The sequence below is a fragment of the Halichoeres trimaculatus genome, unplaced genomic scaffold (assembly GCF_033239565.1).
Source record: "Halichoeres trimaculatus isolate MK-OKI-2021-1 unplaced genomic scaffold, fHalTri1.1 fHalTri1_scaffold_8, whole genome shotgun sequence".
Classification (NCBI taxonomy): Eukaryota; Metazoa; Chordata; class Actinopteri; order Labriformes; family Labridae; genus Halichoeres; species Halichoeres trimaculatus.
Genome location: NW_027437186.1, coordinates 33,435,962 through 33,460,162, shown reverse-complemented (window position 1 = coordinate 33,460,162; position 24,201 = coordinate 33,435,962). Strand labels below are relative to the sequence as shown.

At 38.3% G+C, this 24,201-nt stretch overlaps 1 protein-coding gene across 1 annotated transcript; it reads left to right on the top strand.

Annotated features, from left to right (window-relative positions):
- The first annotated feature begins 594 nt into the window (after positions 1-594).
- Positions 595-9,877, top strand: agpat4 (1-acylglycerol-3-phosphate O-acyltransferase 4 (lysophosphatidic acid acyltransferase, delta)). The gene is made up of 9 exons (XM_074675716.1): positions 595-842; positions 1,622-1,803; positions 3,938-4,107; positions 4,193-4,354; positions 4,447-4,600; positions 4,717-4,819; positions 4,907-4,982; positions 7,580-7,778; positions 8,185-9,877. The coding sequence occupies exons 2-9, from the start codon at positions 1,626-1,628 to the stop codon at positions 8,274-8,276; spliced, it is 1,134 nt and encodes a 377-aa protein (XP_074531817.1). The 5' UTR covers positions 595-842; positions 1,622-1,625; the 3' UTR covers positions 8,277-9,877.
- Positions 9,878-24,201: the final 14,324 nt, after the last annotated feature.

Here is a 24,201-nt window from a genome sequence, read left to right as displayed (position 1 = left end):
TTTGAAGGAAAGATTCAAAACGTTCATAACTATAAAGAATGTAAAAGAATAGTGTTTAGTCTTTTTTAATGCCATTATATTTTAGCATTTGCCTTATTGTAATTTTTTTTAAAGTCAAATTGTTTGACCCTATATTAAGGATGAATTTAGCTGGACAGGGCATGACAGTCAGCTATAATTTCACATTTTATTTATTTATTAATTTATTTATTGATTTATTATTCATTGATTTATCATTTTTATTATTTTTGTTATTATTATTATTATTATTATTATTATTATTATTATATTTTTTATTAGACATTTCTTTTCAAAACTACATTTTATGCAGCTGAGGCTATGCTGAGGATTTCACAGATTTGTTGAGTAAATAAAAACTCCAACATATAAAAAACATTATGAATATAGATATGTAACTTGTTCCCTAATGAAAAAATCATCTATCAAGTGAGTTGAAGAAGTTTTTCGGATTATTTCAGTTTTTTCTGATGTAACTACCCGAGGACAGATTATGCATGTTTCTGGTAGCATGTCATATCTCGCAGTAAATAGACGATCTTTGTAGCCAGCCTCTCTTCAGACTCTCTAGAAGGAAGCAGCGCTGACATGCGCCTCCATGCCCGGCTTCAGGCGCGGCTTTCAGATGGGTGTGGTGCGCGAACAAGGGGAGTTGTCTTCCTCCAGTGAGTCGGCGAGTGGTGAATCTTGACACTGAATGAACAAAGTCTGAAATCTGAGGGAGAGGATCCTTCCGTGGCATGGTGACTGACTTTGTTTTAAATGTTTATTTTCCTCTTTTGGAAAGTTAACCCGGGATTTCTGGAGCCCAGAGACTGATCAAGGTAAGAGTCACGTGTTTGAGATTAACCAAAGATCTGATATGTAGGAAGGTACATCAACCTTTCGCTCAGTCTGATTCAGTGTGATGAAGTAATATTACTTTTTTTTGCTGTTAGTTCATTTCACTCTTTAAATTTAACCACCTTATTTTATCATTCCACATGTGAAAGTTTTAAAACTTTGCATCCTTCAAGTTGTTGTTACTAGTTAATCTGCAGACTTTCAGCTTGTTTGTTTATTCATAAGAAACTATTTCATGTACAATTATAAAGAGAGATATTTAAAGATATGTGGGACAAATGGTCAGGTATGTTATCAAAACCAGACTCTTGGGATTATATTTGTCATGTTCGACTCATTTTTACAAACTTCTGCATCCCTGTTCATACTTTATGCTGCCTGCGGCCTGAAGTAACTTGTTTTACTTTGCAGGACTTGCACGTAATGTTTTTCCCTAAGAAGCACATGTAATGCATGTAAACTGTTATTACTTTGGCTGTTAACACGTAATGATACAGTGCCCCTAACCCTGTAAAAGTCACATGCACTGTCAACAGCAAACTTTAGCACCAGGCCGAGTATGCACAGTCCATCTGAAAGGCTCCATTCAGCAGGAAGAGCGAGAAAGTCCAGTCAAAGACGGCCTTTATACTCCATCGGGCTGCTGAGTCTGCTGTCACAGACAAGAGCAACACGAGCTGATGTCTCTGTTTGACTTCTCTGCGTGATGAAATGTGTCTCAATAGAAGGTGTGATGCTTGGGTTTGTGCAACTTTTGCAGAACAATGGGGCTCCTGCAGATGCTGAAATCCCAGTTCCTGTGTCACCTGCTCCTCTGCTATGTGTTCCTGGTCAGCGGGCTCATCATCAACCTGCTGCAGGTCTGCACTTTACCTCTGTGGCTGGTCAGTAAACAGCTGGCCCGCAGAGTCAACATCAGACTGGGATACTGTATCAGCAGCCGTGAGTACTGACCTCTGATACAGTTTATAGAGAAATCACTTCCCCTTTTTTGTAAACATGAGGCAAATGACCTTTACATTGGCCTACCCCGCCCCCTTCAGCTTATGCAATAATAGACATGCTGAGACTTGAATTAATGTTTCCCATGCAGTTGAGAAGTGAAAGCCTCTACACCTAAAGATGAGAAGATTTCGTCATAGTCTCTTTGATGTCTTTTAACGCTTTAATTTCTCTCTAAGTCTGCTGTCAAACTGAAATCAGAAATACATTTGCGTCTATAAAAATGAGAGCCAGGGCAAACAGATTTCCTGTTTAGACAAGATAAGACTTTATGATTCCAAAGGAAATTCTTGAGTCGTATATAAAAAAAGTTCTTTGTTTGAACCTGTTTGCTTGAGATCCTGTGAAGCCGGTTTTCTACGTACAAACTGTCCTTGAGTAAGAAAAAATAAAAGCAGTGGAGACTTTTTTGATATGCACCAACATTACTGAGCTTTAACTCCAAACTGCACCAGGTGCAAAGTGCATTTTAAAGGCCATGTAAGGACTTTATACGTGTCCATAAAACAGCCTCACTCTTATATATACGCCTGCTTATAATCCAAGATTTAAAATGAGATTACCAGTGCTAAAATCAGTGATTTCGAAATGCTATTTCCCAGTATCTGTGGTTGGATTCGATTTTTCCATGACAACACAAATACAGTTACAGAAAGTAAACTTCTGTGAGTCATTTTATGGTAATGTCGGACACTGGAGCTGGACTGTCAAAAAGAAAAAGGAGGCCAGAGCAGTAGAAAGCTAATCAAGAGAGTGATAGAACATGGGTTAATCTGTTTGTGTTAATGTTGACTCCAACCCACAGTCAGCAGTTATTCTGCAGTGGTCTGTTCAAACTTGAGAGTCTATCAATAAAATGAAGAGTGAGGTTACGTTAGCTCTGATTGGTAGATGACTGGCAGAACATAACCAGGATTCACTTGCGTTACAAACACGTTTCAGAGCACCTGGGTGCGAGGAACACTAAACAGATTGTCTCCTCACCTTTTGGACACTAAACTACAAACTGAGTTCACAAAGTTTGATTGTTGTCATATGTTAAACTGTAGCACCACGTAACTACACATGAATCCAACGCTTATTTGCTTTTAAACAAAGAGACACAGAGTGTCTGTTTGATTTTACATGACTGATTTATAATGTTTTGACCATCTAGGGCTTTCATAGTGTAGACAGGGAGAAACTCTGTGCAGAGAAGCATCAACACAGCTCCTGAAGGCCTGCAGTTTAAATTATTTCTTATCATTTTTTTAAGGGGCAGAAAAACATACTCCTGTGGGTATTGATAAGAAGACTGATTTTTGTGTCTGTAGAAGGCAAAATAAGCTCATAGACAGTAAGATAGTCACAATGTTAATTGAGTTAGCCTGTCAGTGGGTTTTTCCCTCGACATTAGCATTATCGGCCTTCGGATTAAGAAATAAGCAGATGCTGACATGCCCCAAAATGCCAAATATCGGCCCTAATAATCGGCCTGGCCAGTAATCGGTTTCTCCCTAATATTAACTTCAGTAATTCAATATACTCATTTTTAGCCTTTTACCCAAAATATTACTACTCTTATCCCACAGTGGGGCATACAGGTTATAATTTGATGCGGTTATCGGATCAGTATCGGTATCAGTATTGGTCGATACCAAAGCCCAGGTATCGGTATCGGAACCAGAAAAGTTGGATTGGAGAATCCCTATGCTAAACAGATAGTCTTTACAGAGTCTGAAATATTCACACCAACACCTTCTACTGTGACTTACCAAAGAGGATTAGGCCAAGTCCTCCGTACACTGAGTCCAGTTCACCTTCCTTTACTTTGCTTAATGTGATGTAACCAAAATTTGCTTCTATTTCTTCTCAGATCCTTTTTTCTTCTGAAATCTTGATTCACTTTGTTTTGTGTAAAAGTCAGGTGAAGTCAGTGATTTACCACACTTCCCTTTTAATGCCTGCCCTGTTCCTTATCAGTTTGATATCGTGGTTTAATCAGCAGCACTTACACTGGTTTCACTCTGTGTCTTCCAGGTTTACAGCTTTGTTCCTGTTGTTTTGACTTGTCTTGTTTTGCCTTAATCCTCAGAGCTGGTAGCAGTCCTGGAGTGGTGGTCTGGGACTGAATGCACACTTTACACAGACCCAAAGAGCTACCTGCTGTATGGAAAGGAAAATGCAATTGTTGTTCTCAACCACATGTTTGAAATCGACTTCCTGTGTGGTTGGACTTTCTGTGAGAGGTTTGGTGTGCTGGGGGTAGGTGAACTTAAATCACTCATATCAGTAGTTGACTGTTTTTTACCCATGAGGCATTTTTTAATTCTTTGTGACCTGTTTCCAGAGCTCTAAAGTGTTATCCAAGAAAGAGCTGAGCTACGTACCTGTCATTGGATGGATGTGGTACTTCCAGGAGATAGTTTTCTGTAAGAGGAAGTGGGAGGAGGACCGGAGGACTGTGGCTCAAAGTCTGCAAAACCTGAAGGATTACCCAGAAAACTTTTGGGTGAGTTGAAGTCTGAGAATTGATTTCTGTGTTTGGATTAAGAGTGAGACATTAGGATTAATTCTTTGAATAATCTTATTTTTGGGGGGTAGTTTTTGCTTCACTGTGAAGGAACACGCTTCACACAGAAGAAGCACCAGATCAGCATGCAGGTGGCTGAGAGCAAAGGCTTACCCAAACTGAAGTATCACCTTCTACCCAGGACCAAAGGGTTCTGGATAACTGTTCAAAACCTCAGGGGGACTGGTGAGTGTGTTGTATAACCACAGATACTGCGGTTGGCTGTGTTTGAAAGTGAAATGATCAAAGCATTTGCAAATCAAATGAGTGGTAGACTTAACTGTCAGGCTTTTCTGTTGCAGTCGCAGCCGTTTATGACTCCACGCTGAACTTTAGAAACCAAGAAGCACCAACGCTGCTGGGAATTCTTAGCGGGAAGAAATATCACGCAGATTTATACGTGAGGTACAGTGAAAGTCAAAATGAAGATATAATATGTTCTCGTTGATCTCATCGTTCTCTGAGAGCTCTGACGTGTCCTGTGACTCACAGGAGGATCCCTCTGGAGTTGATCCCAGAGGATGACGCAGAGTGTGCTGCTTGGCTCCACAAACTCTACCAGGAAAAGGTGAGACAGCGTCAAAGGTTGAAGCACAGATGACTCTAGTGCTGCAAAATTTTATATCCCAATAAAGGCCAATTTTAATTCTAATAACAATATGTCTCCTAGGGCTGCTTTTTTAATCACCAAACCATGTGAAAAAGTCAAATGATGATGATGATGTGTACAGACAAAATCAGGAGCCATATTTTCCCATAAAATGACAGTCAAAGAGAAAATAAAGAGAAACATTTCACCCTCTGCTGGAGAAAAGTGGTAACTTTTTTCCAATTTAGTTTATAATCAAAGACTGAAATGAAGAATTTGAATCTGGAAAAAAATGATTTTTTGACAAAGAATCCTGATTTTGATATTGTCAAACCAAAAATCCTGATATATTGATTTTTGATCTTTTCTCCCAGCCCTAATGTCTTCCTATACAGTATTTTTCCCCAAAATTACCAGAAATCAGTAGCGTTGCTGCAATTACATTGGCGTTAATTCATTGTTCATACAACGTAATGACTAAAATACAGCGGTTGGGCTGTGGCAGGTCTCAGCGTGTGCACAACCGTCCAGTTTTGGCTGGATGCCGGAGCTTTGACTCGTCAATTTGCCGAGCCCGAGACAGGAAGTTATGCACAGAATCTTTATTATACAGTCTATGGAAACTACCTGAAAACACTCAGTGACTTTTAAAAGAAAACAAACCATGCCCAAACCAGATTGTGTTTAGCTTGACTACTACAACAAACAGACATTATGAGAAGAGCCAGACCAAAAGTCAACAGGTGGAGTGGAGTGGGAAGTGCAAAACTCCACGGTCTCTTGACTCCAGCTGTCTGTCAAACATGCAGCCTGTGTGATGTCCACAGGCAACACCCAGACCTGGAGATCTGGTGTATTTGAGCCGTTAGTGGAGCAACAGAGCCGGACCAATACACATCAAAATCACAAAATAATCAATAGAGGGTTATATTGTATGGTAGACGTCTTTATATTGCACTAGGATATATATCCTAATATCGCACAGCACTAGATGATTCGATGCTGACCCCGACTCCAAGAATCTAGTGTTGACCAGAGAATCACAAGCTTCAAGTCTGAAGACTTTTCAGCTTGTGACGCTAAAAAACATACAGGAAGACACAAAGACTGCATAAAATGATCAAATCAGCTAAATAATCATTGTTTAAATTATTAGAGAAATGAAGTAAGGCTTGACAAACAGTTAGTGTCTTTGTATAGGCTGTTGCAGAGACTATTCATTAAGTAATGATAAAATCAAACTATTATCTTCTACAATTCTAAAATTTCATTTTGTCCAAAGCGACATAAAACACACGCAAGGATTTAGACAGAAGGAGAAATCTTGGTGAGTGCAACAAAGAACTTCTTGTCTTTAGCCCCCCGCCCCCTGTACAACCCACTCCACCATAAAGATGCGCTCATGTTTTGGCGACAGAAGCAGCATTTAGGGCTGATCATTCAGATGAGTTAGCCTTCTGTAACCTCCTTAGACCCAGCGTCCACATATGTGGTCATCATATTTCTGCCTCTCAGACCCTTGATACTTTATTTTTTTAAACTTTGACCTATTAGCCGCATTAAGGGACACTGCCCACATCATCTTTTGGTGGAATCACAACATTATACCCATTTTAGTGAAAAATCAACACATTTAAGTACAGTAACACTACTAACAAACGACTAATAATCAAACCTCCTGCAGAAAGACTAAATTTAGTTATTTTACTTGCTAGGTCTTACTGATCCAAAACATCAAGGTGAATTAAAAATGAACACCAGACAAAAGCTTGAGGTTAAAATGAATTAAATCTGTACGGAGCCTAAAAATGTCTGGTTGTTCTGCAGTGGGTTGTCAGAATGATACTAGATCTACTGATTTCCGACAGGATCCCGACTGTTTCAGGGCAACCAGTGTTTTGGGATAAGGAGTGACCGTGCTAACTGATGACCTTCAGCTGAATGTGTCAGCAGGCGGTCACCAGTTAACAAGGTCACACTTTACCCTGAAACACCAGAGACATCTGTGGCTGTGAGCTATCAAATATGAACTCTGTATCAACCTCAGTTAACCAGGTTTGACTGTTGATAACTCATTAACTGGTTAAAATCTGAATCCACTTCTCACTTTGCCTAGTTAATGAAAGAGTTGGTTTGAAGCCAAAGTTATGACCAGTGATGACACTTAGGGCTCGATATAGAGTAAATAGTAAAGGGAAGTTTGAACTATGATCATGATTAATGGAACATATTCTCAAACTAGGTCAAAGGTATCTTTATTGTCCCAACAGAGAAATTTGTTTGCAGCCAGAGACAGGCAAGACAAATAAAAAACAAAAAAATATATCAAATAAATACTCCACATGAAATACATATGACATGAAACATGAAGCCCAACAGAGATTCGTCAACAATAAGATTAGAGATGATAATTAAGATTAAAGAGATAAAAAGGGATTAACTATTTACTATTCTAATTAGAAAACTGAAACTAAACATAGATACAACAAATGGATTCTCTACTTTTGCTCCAGTGTGTCTTTCACTCATCCGATGAAGTTGGCTTTTGATTTTCCTCTGCTTTAATGTGTTTTCAGGACGGCTTTCAGGAGCATTACACCCAGACAGGGCGGTTCCCCGGCCCTGCAGTAACCCTTCCTCGACGCCCTTGGACCCTGATCAACTGGCTCTTCTGGATCAGCGTGGTCCTCTACCCGCTGGGCCTGCTTTTCGTCCAGCTCATCAGCTCTGGATCACTCCTGACCATCCTAGCTGCTCTGGCTGTCTGCTCTGCAGGTTGGTTTCATGCATGAGTGCCAAATGATCCTGAAGCAGATGTAGATAACTGTTCTTTCCTTCAATTTCTTCCGTTTTGTCTTGCAAAGCGGCAGATTTGACGCCTGTAATGTGAGTATGTGTTTTTCGATAGGATGTTTTTATCAGATTGGAAGCATGCCCGTAACAACAGTCTGGCATGATTTTACTGAGTAGAGTTAATCATTGAACCACATGGAGAGATGACTAACAGAGAGATGCTTTCTCCTACAGCATAAATAAGAGTTTATGTTCGTAACAGAGGGGAAACAAAGCTGCTCATTTACAGTCCTGAAAAGTCATTTTGAGGCAAATTTTTTATCAGTTGGAAAGAAAATTTACTCCTACAACAGTTTAAATATCATCTGTTTAAATCCTTTCCTCTCAGTCTCTCTTGGCGTCCGCTGGATGATTGGCCAGACTGAAATAAAACGAAGCTCCAGCTACGGGAACAAGGAAGTTCCTCTGAACAACAACTGAAGCCTCCTGCAGGTCTGTTGGCAGCTGAATCTAAACACCCGTCTGACGGGATCTGCTGGTCCAACATGTGTGAACCTGCTTCCCGGTTCAGTCTTCCTTTAACACTTATATTGTGTTTGGGTCAAATTTGACTCGTTTTCAAGTCCAGGTATGTAAAAAGTACCATTTGCATTTTGTACCATTTGGGGATCAATCACATTTAATGAACACAAACTCTGACAGAAGTCATCTTTGAGGTCTTTATTCCTGCAAGCCACAGATTTCACACCTTGAGATGTGTCTTGCCTCCCATTTAAGGGAGCTGTTTGCATTGGAGGGTGGAGATTCCTGACATTATGTTAATACTAACTAAATCAACACAAAGCTAAGGTAGTTGAATCTGTGACAAACAAATTTTAAAACCTCACTCAAGTACAAAACACAGGGAATGAAATCCAGAGAGAAAGACGTTTGTTGCAGCCTCTCTGATTTTTTTTATTAACACAAAGGGAAGTTATTACAAAATAAACTGAAAAGAGACTGAGACAGAGACTCTCCAGCTCTGAAACTTATACCAGTGTCTTATGTATCTTCTTTGTTTTAAAAAAGAAGATGATGGTGTTTATTGATTATTTGAAACCTTTGATTTTACTGAATAATGCCCTAATGAAATATCATCATATCCAGATGTTGTTGCAGGAAGATTACCAAGATTTCAAACAGTGAAATAATATTATGATGTTGTTATTATACAAAAGAGAACCAATTATAATTTTATTAAGAAGGATCACATTCTAAATTTCATACTAAGTAAATCTATAATGTTTCCAAAGACTTGAATACAGACAGTTAATTGTCAATACCAAACATGCACAGCTAATGCAACCAGTGTTGGGCAGTATTTAAAAGAAGTTTAAGTTTTAAGTTAACATTCAGTCCCATCCCTATGGGGTCTGAGGGTGGCTGAAGCAAAATTAAACAAAAGAATACTTTAATATAATCGCTCTAGTCTATTGCATTATGGTAAATGTTACTTTTAGTGTCCTATGTAACATGACTGATTAGCTAAACATCATTTAACTTGACCCTTAGACATTGTTTTTGGTTTATGATCGGTTGAAAATAATATCTTCATTGTGGTGTTTTTCCATGTTGTGCACTCCCTCTTGGTTGATTTGTTTTTAGCTCAAAACCTGTGAGTTCATTTGAATTTGAACCAAATACAAACACACTTGGCAGAGCTCACAAATGGATAGACATGACTGTGGATGAATACTATCGAGCATTTCAAGAAACACAAGGTGATATTTTTATATGTATTATTTTATTTGTGACACTACACTGTCATTGCTGAACAGGTGGAGATGAGCACAAACAGATTTGTTCATATACTCTCTTCAAAACCTAGGGCCAATACATTTTTTTCGACATCATTTTCATTTGAAAACAAGTACAATTTGAAAAGAGGAGAATTACCCGTCTTTTAATTTTGGGTCACATTCATGGGTCACTGCATGACTGAGGTGAACTTACATTTCTGAGGATGAAGCAGTAGATGGTAGAAGAGCAGACACATAAACAGTCAGATTTTAGATACTCCAATTGAGAAGTAAATTAAAAGCAGATACAATTTGCATTTATTTTTTACAAAATGTTTCCTTTTTTGCTGCTGTAACTGTGTAAATTTACCCAATGTGGGACAAATAAAGAAGTATTTTATCTTATCTTGTCTTATAAAATCTGTTTTTTAACACTTTATGCCTTATGGAGTTTCACCACTTTGAACTAAATCCTCTTCATCAAGCTGAAAACAAGGCCACAGGGGGAAGGAGACTATTCTAGTCTTGCTTTGCTCTTAGAGGTGTTAAGTTTCATGTGTGTTTTGTGTTTTTAAAAAAGGAGATACTTTTTTTGTAAGTCTAGGCATGGCAGTTATGCACAAAAACTTTTCAGGCCTATAGCTCGAAGTAGCCAGAGGGGCTGCAGTTTTTCTCATCTAGGGGGCGCTGTGGTGACTGTAATAATGAATTATTTTGCCATTGTTCAATTTTCTACTACTACTACTTTTTCAGCTTCAACTTTTCCTCCATAAAAGAAACTGAAGAAAATAAAACAACTTCTTTTATTTTCTCTCCTAGTATCTCGTAAGGTTTCAAGTTAACCCAATTACAACAAAGCTGGATCCCAGATGCTGTGAAATCTTTTCCTAGACCCTCTCAGTGAATATTTAATCCTTTCTTATTGTATTGTATTGGTAATTTTCACATTTGAAATGCTACAGTACCGATTTCCGGGACCTGGCAATCAGTATCAGTACTCAACAGTACCAATTTGCAGTACTTTTGTGAGTTTGTGTGGTAAAAACTATCAATTAATAATACAAAGGACAATGTTCTATTTGATTTCACATTTTTATTCTTCAGTATATAACTTTGCAATCCTGCGTTCATGTCTAGCATGGAAAATCACCCACTCTCCCACTGCCTCACAGTCATAAGGATGCATTTAGGTACCTAAACATGGTACCTTTTGGTCTTACATGAATCGGTACCCGATACTTTTGACAGAATTTGGTCGGTACCTATAAAGTACCTAATTCAGTACCCATCCCTAATGAAAAGTAAATAGTCACACAGACACAGGGACGCCTTGGGTGGGTTCGGTGAGTTCCAATGCAGCAGTTATGTTCTGCTTGCAACTAGTGTTATAAAAGCAATAACATTTTTATGACTGCTCTTTAATGTATGTTTATCTTTATCTGTGATACTAAATATAGCCGCAGCTGCATTTGGTTAAAGTTCAGTGCCAAGGGCCTTGATATGGTATCAAAGATCACACTCCAATATATTGCCTCCAATATGATTATACAGCAGGACATGACCAAAACATATGAGTAAAATCATCAGGAGTATTTGACATCTTTCACAACCAGCATCTACACCCGAATATATCCTTAAAAGTTTTTCTCTGGAGAAATGCCAGTTGTAAATCGATGCAGAACTTTAGATTCTATAATATGTGAAACCTTTCTCTACAAATTTCTGTATCTCTGGAACGGGAGATTGTAGAGACATGGGACCATGACTGGCGTCTTCAGCCACACTAAATTAGCTTTGACTTCATCCAGTCCCAAGTCTCTTGGATGTTTGATTCTAGAGTTACGGACCAAAAACTTCTTCCCATGAAGAATGAATGAATGAATGGGGGTGTAGTTGGTTGAAATTTCCCAGGTATTTTTAAGCATAATCAAGTCTGTAGAGGGTGTTAAGGAGTCTGGAAGTTAGAAGTCAGTCAGGTCCAAGGCATGAGTTAAAATTTACTGATCCACTTTGCCTCACATTAGAAGGTCTCAGAAACTTGAAACCAAGTCCCACCCCCTCTGTTTTCATGTTTGCATGTTCATTTGAATTTTGTCATTAAAACACTTCCATAACTTTAAGCATGAGTTAACCAACTTTTACTGAACATATCATGAACGTGTCATACCTGATGGCCCAACTTGTTTCTGTTTTGTTTGACTTATGGGGCAATACAAATTGAAATGACTCCATATAAACCAGCAAGTTCGAAAAAAAAAAAATCATGTTCAATTACATTGTCTTTAACTTTTCTATAGTTATACAAATATGCATTAATGGCTCTCTTATAGGGCTATTTTATTTTGCAAACATGTAAGATCATATTTTTCACAACTTAAATGACTGTAATTTATTTATTTATGTATTTATCTATTTACTCAAAAATTATCTAAAAAGAAAAAAATAACTATCACTTGTATCTATCACTCAGTATATTTCATTTAAAATACTCTAATTTGATAGTGGTAAAAATAAATAACTAAATAATAATAGATAACCCCCCCCACACACACACACCCCCACAAAATAAATGAATAAATAAATAAATAAATAAATACATAAATAAATACATAAAAAAAAAAAAAAAAAAAAAAAAAAAACACCTACTACATAAATCTACTTGTGCATTGTGTGTGTTATACTTTTTGAACACAGGATGGCACTGTTCAATAACCAAAGCTTGTTTCTGTCGGTCACGGCAGAGTGTGGTCCTGCTTTTATTGGCAGGTGATCAATTGTGCCCTTTTGCAAACCACGTTAAAAAGTAGGTGAAACGTCAGCGCCCTGTTTTCACTCTCCTGCGTCCATCATTAATATGTATGTGTCACCTCCTGGAGGAAAGACAACAACAACTTCGGGCATTGTGAAACTGCAGATTCAGTGATTCAGCTAAATAAGGTCACTGGATACACAGCATAGATATTGTTAACACATAAATTAAATATTATTCTTCTTTGGTTGAAACAGATTTGAATTGATCGTATGGTAAAGATTAAAGCTTGTGATGAAAAATGGAATGACAGCAAAAGTTGATGCTCACATGGCTCTGTAGCTCTACACACAGTTTTAAAGCTAAATTGACTTGACACTTCTCACAGAAAATCAATGTTTTATATTTCAAAAGAGCTGTTAACACATCAGGGTCAACCATTGATCAAAGGGAACCAAAATCCTCCACCGACTGGAAACACACACAGTAATATTAGTTACAGGGGGAAAAACAATTTAGTTTATAGGGGAGATGAAAGTTTTCACTTTCTGCAGTATGTTACTGGATTTAGCAAACCAGAATTTGTATTCAGCAGTGTGGTGTATGGCGCCCCCCTTAGCTTTGTGTGAAACAGAGCACAACTGCTAGAAATGAGAAGTAGGAAACAAAAGATTCAAGGAAAATGGTTTATCGGGTGCAATCTTGTCACTGAGCCTTGTGAGGAGTTCCCTGTTGTAATAATCAGGTCAACAGTGTGCATTCAAGGCATTTCCACTGAGTTTTCAGACACCAACCATCAACCCTTTTCTGTACAGACAATATTGGAAGGATATCTATGGAAACTGCTGAGACACAACTGAAAACTGTTTCTGAAAAGGACAAGTTTACATCTGTTTGAAGACATGGATTAAAGGTCCCATATTCTGCTCCTTTTCTGCAGTTTAATATGTATCATTGATGTCTTCATGAAATGGTAGTAACATGTTTTGGTCCAAAAAGCCAATAAATCAAGCACAGCAGCATTGTTTCCAGCCTCTCATAGCCCCTCTGTTCAGAACGCTCTGATTTAGTGGGCGTGGCCTTCATATGTAAATGAGCCACAGCTGATACCGCCCCGCTCTTCCGAGTCACTGAGAGCAGCACCATGAGCTCTGAGTGCGCAATGTTTAGAAAACAGCAAAGCTTGTTTACTGTAACATTACAGGCTAAAACAACAGGCTAACCGCAGCTAAAGTTAGCATCCTGAAGCTAACACAGATCTGTGTGACAGGACACTGAGGAAAAGCTCTTACATCTGCTCCACAGCACACAGCATTTAAAATACTCACATTTCCAGGGTCCCAGGTTTGTTGGTGGATGGTTGGTAATGCTCCTGGATATAGGACCAGTCTATTCGCTAGCCCTCTGTTGGACTGTCCAAAGTTGGAAAAGCAGTCGGCCGTGAAGTGACTAGCACACACATGCACAGTTTTACTGAGTGTAGCTGGAACATTTCCTGATAAATGAACTCTAGACACTTAGTCTTGTCTTCTTCCGAGATGGGAAGCTTGTGCATGGAACTATGTAGCTGTTTACAGCCAAAAACAGAGCAGCGATGGCTCTTCAACTTTGGCGTTCTCAGGGTCTGGGGGTATCTGCTCCAGTGGACCAATCAGGTCAGACTTGCTCCTGATTGGTCAAAAAAAGGACTCGCCAATGTCAGCAAATCCCCAAAATCCAAACAGCTCATTTTAGGTCAGGATTTTACATTCACGAGCACTACGAAGTGCAGGTTTTGTCATTAAATATCACATTTTGTGGGCTGGGGGGAAAGTCAAAGACCCACAATTTTCACTAAAAGGCTTAATAAAGTGATTTTTGCACAATATGGGACCTTTAAATGTCTACATTAAGAACAGACTTATTCATTTTTACACAGTTTAAACTCTATTTGCACTTTATGCTGCCTTCAGTTGCCTTAGTTTTTGACTTTTTGGACTGCCTCACACATGAACAGCAATGTTCAAATCTCATCTTTTACAGCTAGAATTATTTCCAGGTCATCACAGTCGTCCATGCACAAATTGGAAGCGGGAAGAAATCTCTTGATTCTCTGCATGAGTCACCAGCCTACCACCATCTTATACTGAACTCCAGCAAATGACGTTCTTCCCTGAGCATCCAGGGGTCTTTCTATTTTGTGTAACCAGAGCTTTGCAGCCATTTCCAGCAGACGCAGTCCTCTTCTTCTACAGAGATTGAACTGCTCTCTTTATTGTGTCTCTGAGCTTTCTTGTTAGCATAAAACAGCCCACAATGTGCTCTTTTATGACTTTGTATGAAAATGCAGGATCCAAACTTGCCCTGGAAAATTACATTGGAGGAAACATTATAGTAACCACTTCCATCCTCCTTTCACCCATAAACTGAAGTGGCTCTTGGGAAGTCTTACATGCAAAGGCAAGAGTCCTCACTGCAGCCGCCATAACCCTCTGCTGCACGTCTTCCCTCACTCTTCTCCCCAGTCTCTCTTCAGCTGTCTTATCAGCAAAAGCAAAAACATAATGAATAATTTTATAGATGTCAGGTTGGACAGTAAACTCGCTGCACAAGTTAATTTTTTACGACTCACGGTCGAAGCACCCAATTTATGGACTCAGACTAAACAGTCCAATTGACAAGCACCACCTGAGTGCTCCTCACACTGTTTGTGTTAAATCAGGACAAAGATTTGACAGTTGTCAATAAAGTTTCCTGTAACAGTCTCCCACATGTGCAAGTTGGAGTCATAGAATATGACTTTATCAATAAATATAACACAAAAATTTTACTTTCTGTCATGTAGACAAGATCTGAATGTGTAAAAACTTTACAGAAGCTGGTGAATCTGTTGGTCTCAGTTCAACCGTTTCTTGGTCTCTCTCTGACAGAAGCTCACCTCCTCCCATCTCAGGCAGAAAGAGCACACATATTCAGTATTTTTCACACTTATCTTCTGGGCTGAAAAAGCAAAGCCCCAGATATGGAGTTGGTCTTCTACGCCGTCTGCTATTGGCCAAAAATGTATACATGTACGCACCAACACACACACACTTGTCTCTTCAGAAAATGTGTTATATTATGTGGAGGAAGGAAGGTGAAAGAAAAGAGGAGGGAGAAGGAGAGAGGGAAAAGGTGACGAGGATTACCAGGCTATTGTTCTCTTAAGCCGCATTTCCACCAAGCAGTCCGGTTCAGTTCAGTACGATTTGGCATGGTTTGGTACGGTTAATCCTGATCCTGTTTGTGTTTCCACAGCAAACTGTGCCCTCTGGTGGTAGGCGGTGTGTAAGCCAGATGCCAAAAGCCACATCTGTTAAACAGTAGCGTGACGCCATAGCAACGTGACACAGTGTACCCAGCAAATAAATCCAATGAAGAAGAAAAACTGGACGCAGTGAACAAAGAGCAATGATGGAAGACATGCAGCATTTCGTCCTCTTTGAGATTAGCATGTAGCCCTTTGATACAAAGTGCAATCAGTGTTGTAGCTCCTCCTTCCAAGAGCAGATCAGTTCAGTCTGGCACCCATACGAAAAGGGTCCCAAAAAGTGGGACAGCTTGTCTCGGTTATTTGGGGATCTGTCCCGGGATAAGTCAGTGGGAAGGCCACAAAATTCAAGGTGTACCAAGACAAACCGAATCCGTCTGCTTGGTGGCAAGTTTAAAATAGTTTTGGATTCGTCATTATAGTTTAGTTTTAGTTAGTTTTGACATTTTTTTTCCATTAGTTTTGGAGCGGGCACTCTAGTTTTTATGTAGTTTTAATTTTTGCAACAAAGCTTAGTTTTAGTTTAGTTTTAGTTTAGTTTTAGTTTTTTCATACCTTATTAACCAGGTGCAGGATTCAAAAAGGTCAGAGTAAATATTTTGTAATACTATTTATTTTCAAGTCCAACATAGAGCTCACTGCTCAGTCAATGCTGATACTGAAGTGTTGGCTGCTGCCTTAAACACAAGAAAATAATATAAACTTAATATAAAAATATAAACATAAATTATATAAAATAATGTTAACATGAATTAAAGAAAAATAATAAAAACATAAATTATATAAAACAATATAATATGGGCTTAAATAATTAGAAACTTGGACTCCGTAACAATAAAGTCAGACTCACATGCAGTTAAACTATTACAGATGCTCTGGTTCATTGCTCCTCTAGGTTTTGTCGCAGCACAGAGCACAGCCAGTCAGTGCAGTAATCAAGCACGTCCCAGTAAGTCCCTGTGATGGTGCTGTACGGCGCTGACAACTGCCTAAAACTGTCTAAAATTGGTTGGGAAAATGTGTCAAATTAATTTAAATCCTAAAGGCTATTAATATTGACAAAAACTATAAGTAATGACATTTTGTCTTTAATTTCGGTTAGTTTCAGTTAGTTTTGTGAACACAAGATACAGTTTTAGTTTACTTATCGTTTTTGTTTTCTTTTCTAGTTTTTATTAGTTTGCGTTAACTGCAATGTATTTTAAATTTTAGTTTTCCTTTTTAGTTTTGTTTTAGTTAACTATTACAACCTTGCTTTGTGGAAACAAAGCTTTAATCAGCCCCTCAGTAGAATGACCTTGCCTCTGTGCAGTAGAAACATCTACACCCAAACTTGTGAAACAAACTATGTGAATATAAAACCCTGTGAAGCAAACTGTGTTAACTCAGTGACATTACACAGCAAACCTTTAGTTTACAGAAATTATAATGCACTTCCAAAAAATATAACAGTATCTTGTGTTCAGTTTCGTGTCTGCCATTAAATGCAGGAACTTTATGTAAAAAAAAAAAAAAAAAAAAAAAAAAAAGCCTTAACGATGGAGGCTTGGCTTGTAAGGAGTTGGGTTGGCAGCTGTTCAACCTAAAGTCCTGATGTACCAGAAAATATGATTGAGTCTTGAGCACCTCTGTTCACTGCACATCAATGCGGCTTGATTACAAAATCAGTCGTGAAACTCAAAGAAAAACAGAGCAGGACCTCCCTCAGTTTGCATAGTGTAAGTCTTGAAACCTCCTTCCTGTCTCACAGTAAGGAGTGAGACAGTGATTTCAAAGGAGCGATAAACCACATCTGTTTTCACCACTGAAAAGACCAATTTTTTATTTTTACCCTTATTGGCAAAGTGTATTTGCATAAAACTCTGGCAAAGTCTCTGCTCTTGTACTTTCTTAGAGTAGGTCTGCGTTTTAGCCTTTGCTGTGATAAGTACTTTAAACCTCTTTTGGGCTAAAAGCCTCTCTTCCATCACCTGTAGATCAGACACACATTACGTCTGCATAAATCAGCTGTAATCTGTCAGAAGCATTTCAATTAAGCCCCTGCTGGACATCAAAGGGGCACACGTCTCCCCAGCTTACCTAATGTGCTCTGGAAATAACACGTTATGCATCGTTTGTGACGAAAGTGGTGATGTAAACGTTGACAAAGGTCATTGTTATGCTTGCATACAACAATAAATACAGGCATATTATTGAAACTTAACAAGACTTTTTGTTTTGATGAGAAATTATTAAGATGTGTCTATTTGAATAATGAGGCATGACTCTTTAAAAAAAAGAGGAATCAACATTTGAAGCTAACCTGTGCTTCAAATGCTGCATCACGCTGGAGCTTTTAGTCCCAAGCCGAGCTAAAGAGAGGTGACTAACCACTTCAATAAATAAGAAAATGCTGTTAATCATACACCACAGCCTTTGCAATCATGTCAGACCAATAAAAGAACCTCAGGCAGTAATAGACAATCGCTCAAGCCGGCTCCTCTGCCAAAACATCAACATAATCAGCAGGAAAAGCAGTTTCTGTTTCACACTCAGTGACTGGGAGGCTTAAATGAGGGTCGGTGAAGTAGGACTGGGAGATGCAAGCAGCTACAAGCAGGGCACTCATATTGGACTTGAAGTGATGATCAGAGTCCTGATTATGCAGGTCATGTTATGAGCACCAATGAGGAAACAGGTAGTAATTTAAATTTGGCTTTAACATGCATTGATCTTTGACAGTAAGAGCTAATTCTGCTGGTATGACATGAGGATTGGAGCGATAGAGAAGGGATAACATCTGCAAATATATGTCACAGAAAGACAAGAAATAGTGGCTGCACATGCATGTAATCATAGGTAAAGGTAGAGTAGAGGATTACATAAGGGATGGAAGTCTGTGTATCTTGATACATGCATATATTCATGGTACCTCCTCCTCCTTTGGCTTTTAATAAGGCTTTGTAAATGACAAGCCACGCTCGGATAATTTCGATGATCTTACTCTTTCCCCAGGCGGACTGGAATTGCATAACAATTTTATCACAGTTATGGTTTGTGGATTCTGCTGTACCTCCTCTTTCTTTTCTCAGTAGTGCCTATCTCCAGGGGCTTCCTTCACCACTCCCTGTCCAGCCTCTGATCTTGTGCATGGAAAGGCTGCGCAGCTGTCTCTCCTCACCCTCTTCTTCCTGTCCTCCCTCCTCTGCCAGCCTCACTGAAACTCCACCCCAGGCCCCATGAGGATTACTGCAGCCAATTAGCTGCCTGTTTTTTTTTTTGTTCCCTTTTTTAATACAACAAATAGCCCTTTTACAAGCCTTTGTCCCAGTCTGTGGTCTCACAGTTTGGATCATGTAAAAAAACATTGGCTGAAGCTACAAACACATTTTTCAACATCCACACTTTACAACTGTACACAAACACAGATCGATGAGCAAGAGAAACGTGCAGCCTCTTCTCAGCTTTAATATCAACACTTAATCGAGATGATTTACAATATGGCGGGGTAGACAGCAGGCTGCATGACAGTGGTGATGTATTGACTATATTATGTTGTATTATAAATTTCAGGCATGCTTTTTTTCTGATGCATTATATTCTCCAGAACAGATGACATATGTGGTCTACAGAAACAGGGCAAGGTCACTGGAGAAGTTTTAAAAATGTGTGTCAAACCATGAGATAAAAGCTTAAGGATGAGTCTTTACTGAAGGACAGTGAATGTATTTGTAAAGCTTAGGTATGTTTTTAGTTTTCAAGTTTCATAGTCAGTTTTTGAACAACACAGTAATTGCTGAAATATTTAGAGGCCAGGATTGTTCCCTGCTTGTAGCCCTTGGCCCAAAGAGCAGCTTTTTTTTTCTTTCCCCTTTATGGTTGCTGATATCTTTTGGTGACAGACGTCTTAGTTTTGTACAATGATTTTTTTTAAGTGCGTTTAACTCACTATTTCCTTTATCTTGTCTTGACTTAGATCTTCAGTTTAAAAAATCTGGGCAGCATTAAAATGTTTCCAATAATAAAGTGATATTTCCATTGAGAGAGAAATAGATTAGGGAAAGACAAGTGTTAATTATAACTGCGCTGTGAAGAGGATGTTTTAATGAGACTGCAGTGCAGCCTTTTGGCCCGAAGTCTCACGCACATTGTCGTGAAGATATGACTTTTAACAAGGTGTGTTTTATGGAATTAAATGGAGATCAGATCAGAAGAAATTTTCTTTGTTCAAGACAACTTTTTATCGAACACAACATGCCGAGGTAAGGTATTTATCAACAGTTATGTAAAGCTACGGTTTGAAACATGACAACAAACATGAAACCATAGTCTTAACCTGACACACCAGATGAACAGTTTCATATATCTGCCATGCAAATATTTCACTAGTCCATCTGGGTAGCAGCTCTTTGGACTTGTTTTCAGAGGCGGGACCTTCAAAAAAATTAAAAGCTGGTGATTGGACGACCTTTCTGATTCTCACACTCACCACAGACCAATCCACATCATGCCACGGTATGACGTAGCTTATGTGCGCCGCTGCTAAGAAACAATCAATAAACAACTACAGGGACACGAGAAACAGCTGTGATAATGGGGTTAGACGGCTGCTGCCGTTTTTCTAAAGTGAACTTCAGAATCAAAAGAATGCTGACGAGTACGAAAGTCTGCTGACGTCACATCTGCTTGTCATTTCCGCTGTTCCCGCCTCTCTTCCCTGATTGGGCTGGTTAGAATTTAGCTGAGTGAATTTGTTGGTCATTGTAGCCGGGCAAGATGGATCTGCAGGATTTCAGGAACTTAATCAGGCAGGTCCATCTGCTCTGTAAGGTTACCGTAGTCTTGTAACAGCCTATATTTAGCTCTACTAATAGCCTGGTGCTCTGAGACACATCTGTAATCTTAGTGAATCCTGGTTATGTCCTGCCACTCATCTACCAAGCAGAGCTAACGTAACCTCACTCTACATTTTATTGATAGACTCTCAAGTTTGAACAGACCATTGTAGAATAACTGCTGACTGTGGGTTGGAATGAGCTTTAGCACAAACAGTTTAGCCCATGTTTTAGCCTTTAGCTTGTGTTTCAGCATTTAGCTCGTGTTCTATCACTCTCCTGTTTGGCTTTCTTCTGCTCTTCTGTCCATTTTCCTTTTACAAAATTAATCACAGCAGTTGTTTTCAGCAGATAAAAACACAGATCTCTCTTTTCACTACTAAACTTCTTCAGTCAGTGTCCTGCTGGACTCGATGGGAGATCTGAGAAGTAGCATTTTGAAACAACCTATATTGGTGTTGGTTATCTCATTTTAAAGTGTGGATTAGGTTCAGGCATTACTAGAAGAAGGGAGACTTTTTCAAGATCACTTGGAAACTCCTCACAGCCTGTTCAAGATGTTCTGGGAATAATTTCTTATCAGAAATTTGTTGAGGCTTTGACTCTTGTTGCCAGCAGACTGATATATTGTCCTGGTAGGGTCCAGACACTTGTGAGGGATAATGGTGTGGAAATGATGAAGATGGTTCTCTAGACAGCAGCAATATGACAGGCTAATAGTGCCAGTGTCTTCCTGTGCCAGTCAACCCAGTGTCTCGATATCATAGCATCCCTTTCCACCCAGACCGCTGCGCAACACTAGAATTTCAGTTTCACAGCTGTCAGCTGAGAGCCTCTCAGTTGCTATTTGCAGACACTCTTTAGTGCTGGTATAACAAAGGCCAGTTGACAAATGGAGAGTTCTTCATTTAAGCTGTTAAAGGAGCGCTATTGATTTAATCGTCTTCTACTCAGCACAAACTGAGCCTGAAATCAGAATCATTATTCATGACCAGGCAACGATTAGCTGTCACAGGATGTCTCTGCTTTTAAGCTGGAGGCCATATAAGGGCAGGAAAACAGAGAAAAATCGCATTAAAAGGCTATCTGAGCGCTGTAGCCTTAACAGCCCAGGTTTGATGTCTAATAGTCATTTGTCTGCTGAACATGTTGGCTCCTGGCAAGGCCCACCTGTTGATGCAAAAGTGAGATTGTTGCTTTTAGGAACAGAGAAATGGAGCAGCTTTAGTGTAATCCTCTTTGAGTAACATCTTTGTGCTTTTTAGGGCAGTAGTTGAGAAATTATGTACATAATAAATGTTTTATAACTTGGCTTCATTTTAGTTTAAAACCAAACAAGTGCATCGTCATTGGTTCTCGATTTCTTGAGACAGGATTATTCAGAATTATTCAACCTGAGCGTGGCTCATCTTTGGTAGCAAATAAGCTAACAGAACCAACCTTTTATCTTAAGCTTTGACTCTCTGAAGAATGATTTTTCGTGGAGTTTTCCTGAAAATAGACTTAAAATTGATTTTTTTTTTAATTCATGTGCAATACAAGCCTAAAATATCTAACAATCCCCAAAAGCTAATAAAAACCCTAGCGCTCATAAATGTCAGGTTTGGTTTATTGGAAAAGGTCATCCTCTTGGATGGGTTTAAATGAAATCGCCTGACGTGTACAAGAAGACTTTTATTTGTTCATTTATTTATTTATCTATTTTTTTTTACTTTTTATTTATTTAGTTTTATTTTATTTTATTTTATTAATTTAATTTAAAAAAAAATCATTTTTTTTTTTTATTTTACATCCGACAATGATCTTTGTCAGGAACACATATTTTAATGTAGGGTTTGGATTATTAACAATTCAGCAGGTGATAAGATCCAAACCTCTCTCTCTCTCTCTCTCTCTCTCTCTCTCTTTGTATATATATATATATATATATATATATATATATATATATATATATATATATATATATATATATATATATATATATATATATATATATATATATATATCATATTTCTTTGTGACAGTAATTAACTCTCTAGACCCAAGATTTCCAAATACATAAAGTGCTGACAACGTTGATATTGTATGAAAATTGCATGAAATTGCCAAACTGGTTTGAAAGGTATTTAGAGCAGCATAACTCACATTCATCTTTGCTGTGGAAATATTGATAAAAAGCCATTTGAAGGTTTAGGTATTGTTATATCTTTCTTTCTTTTTATTTTTATTTTTTTAACTTAGAATTACATCATTCTCCCTCTTTTGCATTTCAGTATTAGGGTTACTGTATTTTAACACATTTTTGCTTGTACTGTGGTTCAGTTAAGTTCTGGTGAGTGACATATAATTAAATATTGCCAGTAAATCAGCATCATCATCATTCTCTAAGTCTTGAAAAACATAGTTTAAATGGCGTTGGTATCAAAACAAATAAACAAACCTAACTTAACTAAAAAGATTAATGTTCATTGGAAATCATTGACTCAAATACATGTCAGAGCACAAAAAACAAAAGCAGATTTTCCAAGATCAGACTCATAGGGTATGTAACCACTTAACTTGTGTTTTTGAAGGAAACTTCAGAGCAATAAGTTGTAAACACTCGAGTCTCACCGAGAAACAACTCAGTGTAGCCAAACATGACAAGCTGAGCTGCCAGCCGGCAGGAAAATATATCTTTTTAATACGTTGTTTATCTTTACAACCTAATAGAGGGTTTTCCTAGAAACTGTGGTACATACTGAGAAAAAAAAAAAACAGATTTGTTTTGCCGGACAGTTCACCCACAGGGGCCAGAACTCAGTGAGTAATGGAGACAATTTGAAGGGGGGTAATTGCAAAAAACATTTCCTGGTATCAAACAACAGCCTGCAACAAAATTAGCATAGGATGTGACAATCTTCACGAGCTTTCGGCAGAGTAACAGCTGAATACAGATGGGCACAGAGGATGAAAAATGAAATTACAAATAAATGTGTTAAGATAGAACCTGTTTCTTATGGTCCCTGCTTTATTAGATGATAAATGGTCTGCACCTTGTAAACTGCTGTGTGTGAGGCAGCATCTTAATGGTCTTCTTAACCCCTTGCAGTGTGTTAAACAGTTACAGTTAGAAATCTGTCAGTAGGTCACTGTTCCCCCTGTAAGGGAAATTATGGAAATCAAACACGTCCTCTGCCACAAACAGCAGGAGGTGAGGGGTGAGTCCTGAGCTGGTGTTTCTTAGCCTGATTTAATTCTGTCTACACTTTAAATAACACAGCTAACAGCTTAGTGACCTATATTGTGTTTTAACTCAATAAATGCATGCTGCATACTGTTTTCATGAAACTGGGTCAAACAACATCATCAAACAGCTGACCCTACAGCTTACAATGTAACGACATGATACAGAAATGAAGAAAATGAATCTCGGTGAGGCTTTTTGTCCTTTTTTTTTTTTTTTTACATTGATAGACAGTGATTTACACTTCAAAGAAAGCAAATTGAGCTTTATAAATCAAAGCAGCACTTCACTTCGTACTAAAAGCCCGCACAAAAGCTGATTTACCAGGAAGCAAGCCAGTCTTTTAGAGGACAACTGATCAAGAAAATATTTATTTCTTCAGACACTGTAAAGACAAGGTAATACATCTCTTATTGACATTTAAATACTTTACAAACCACAAAACAGCAACTATACAGAACATTGTGAATCAATTTTTAAGGCAAAAAACATGAATAACTCAAAAAGTATTATAGTTATTTTTTAGTTTCAATAACATTTTACCTTTAC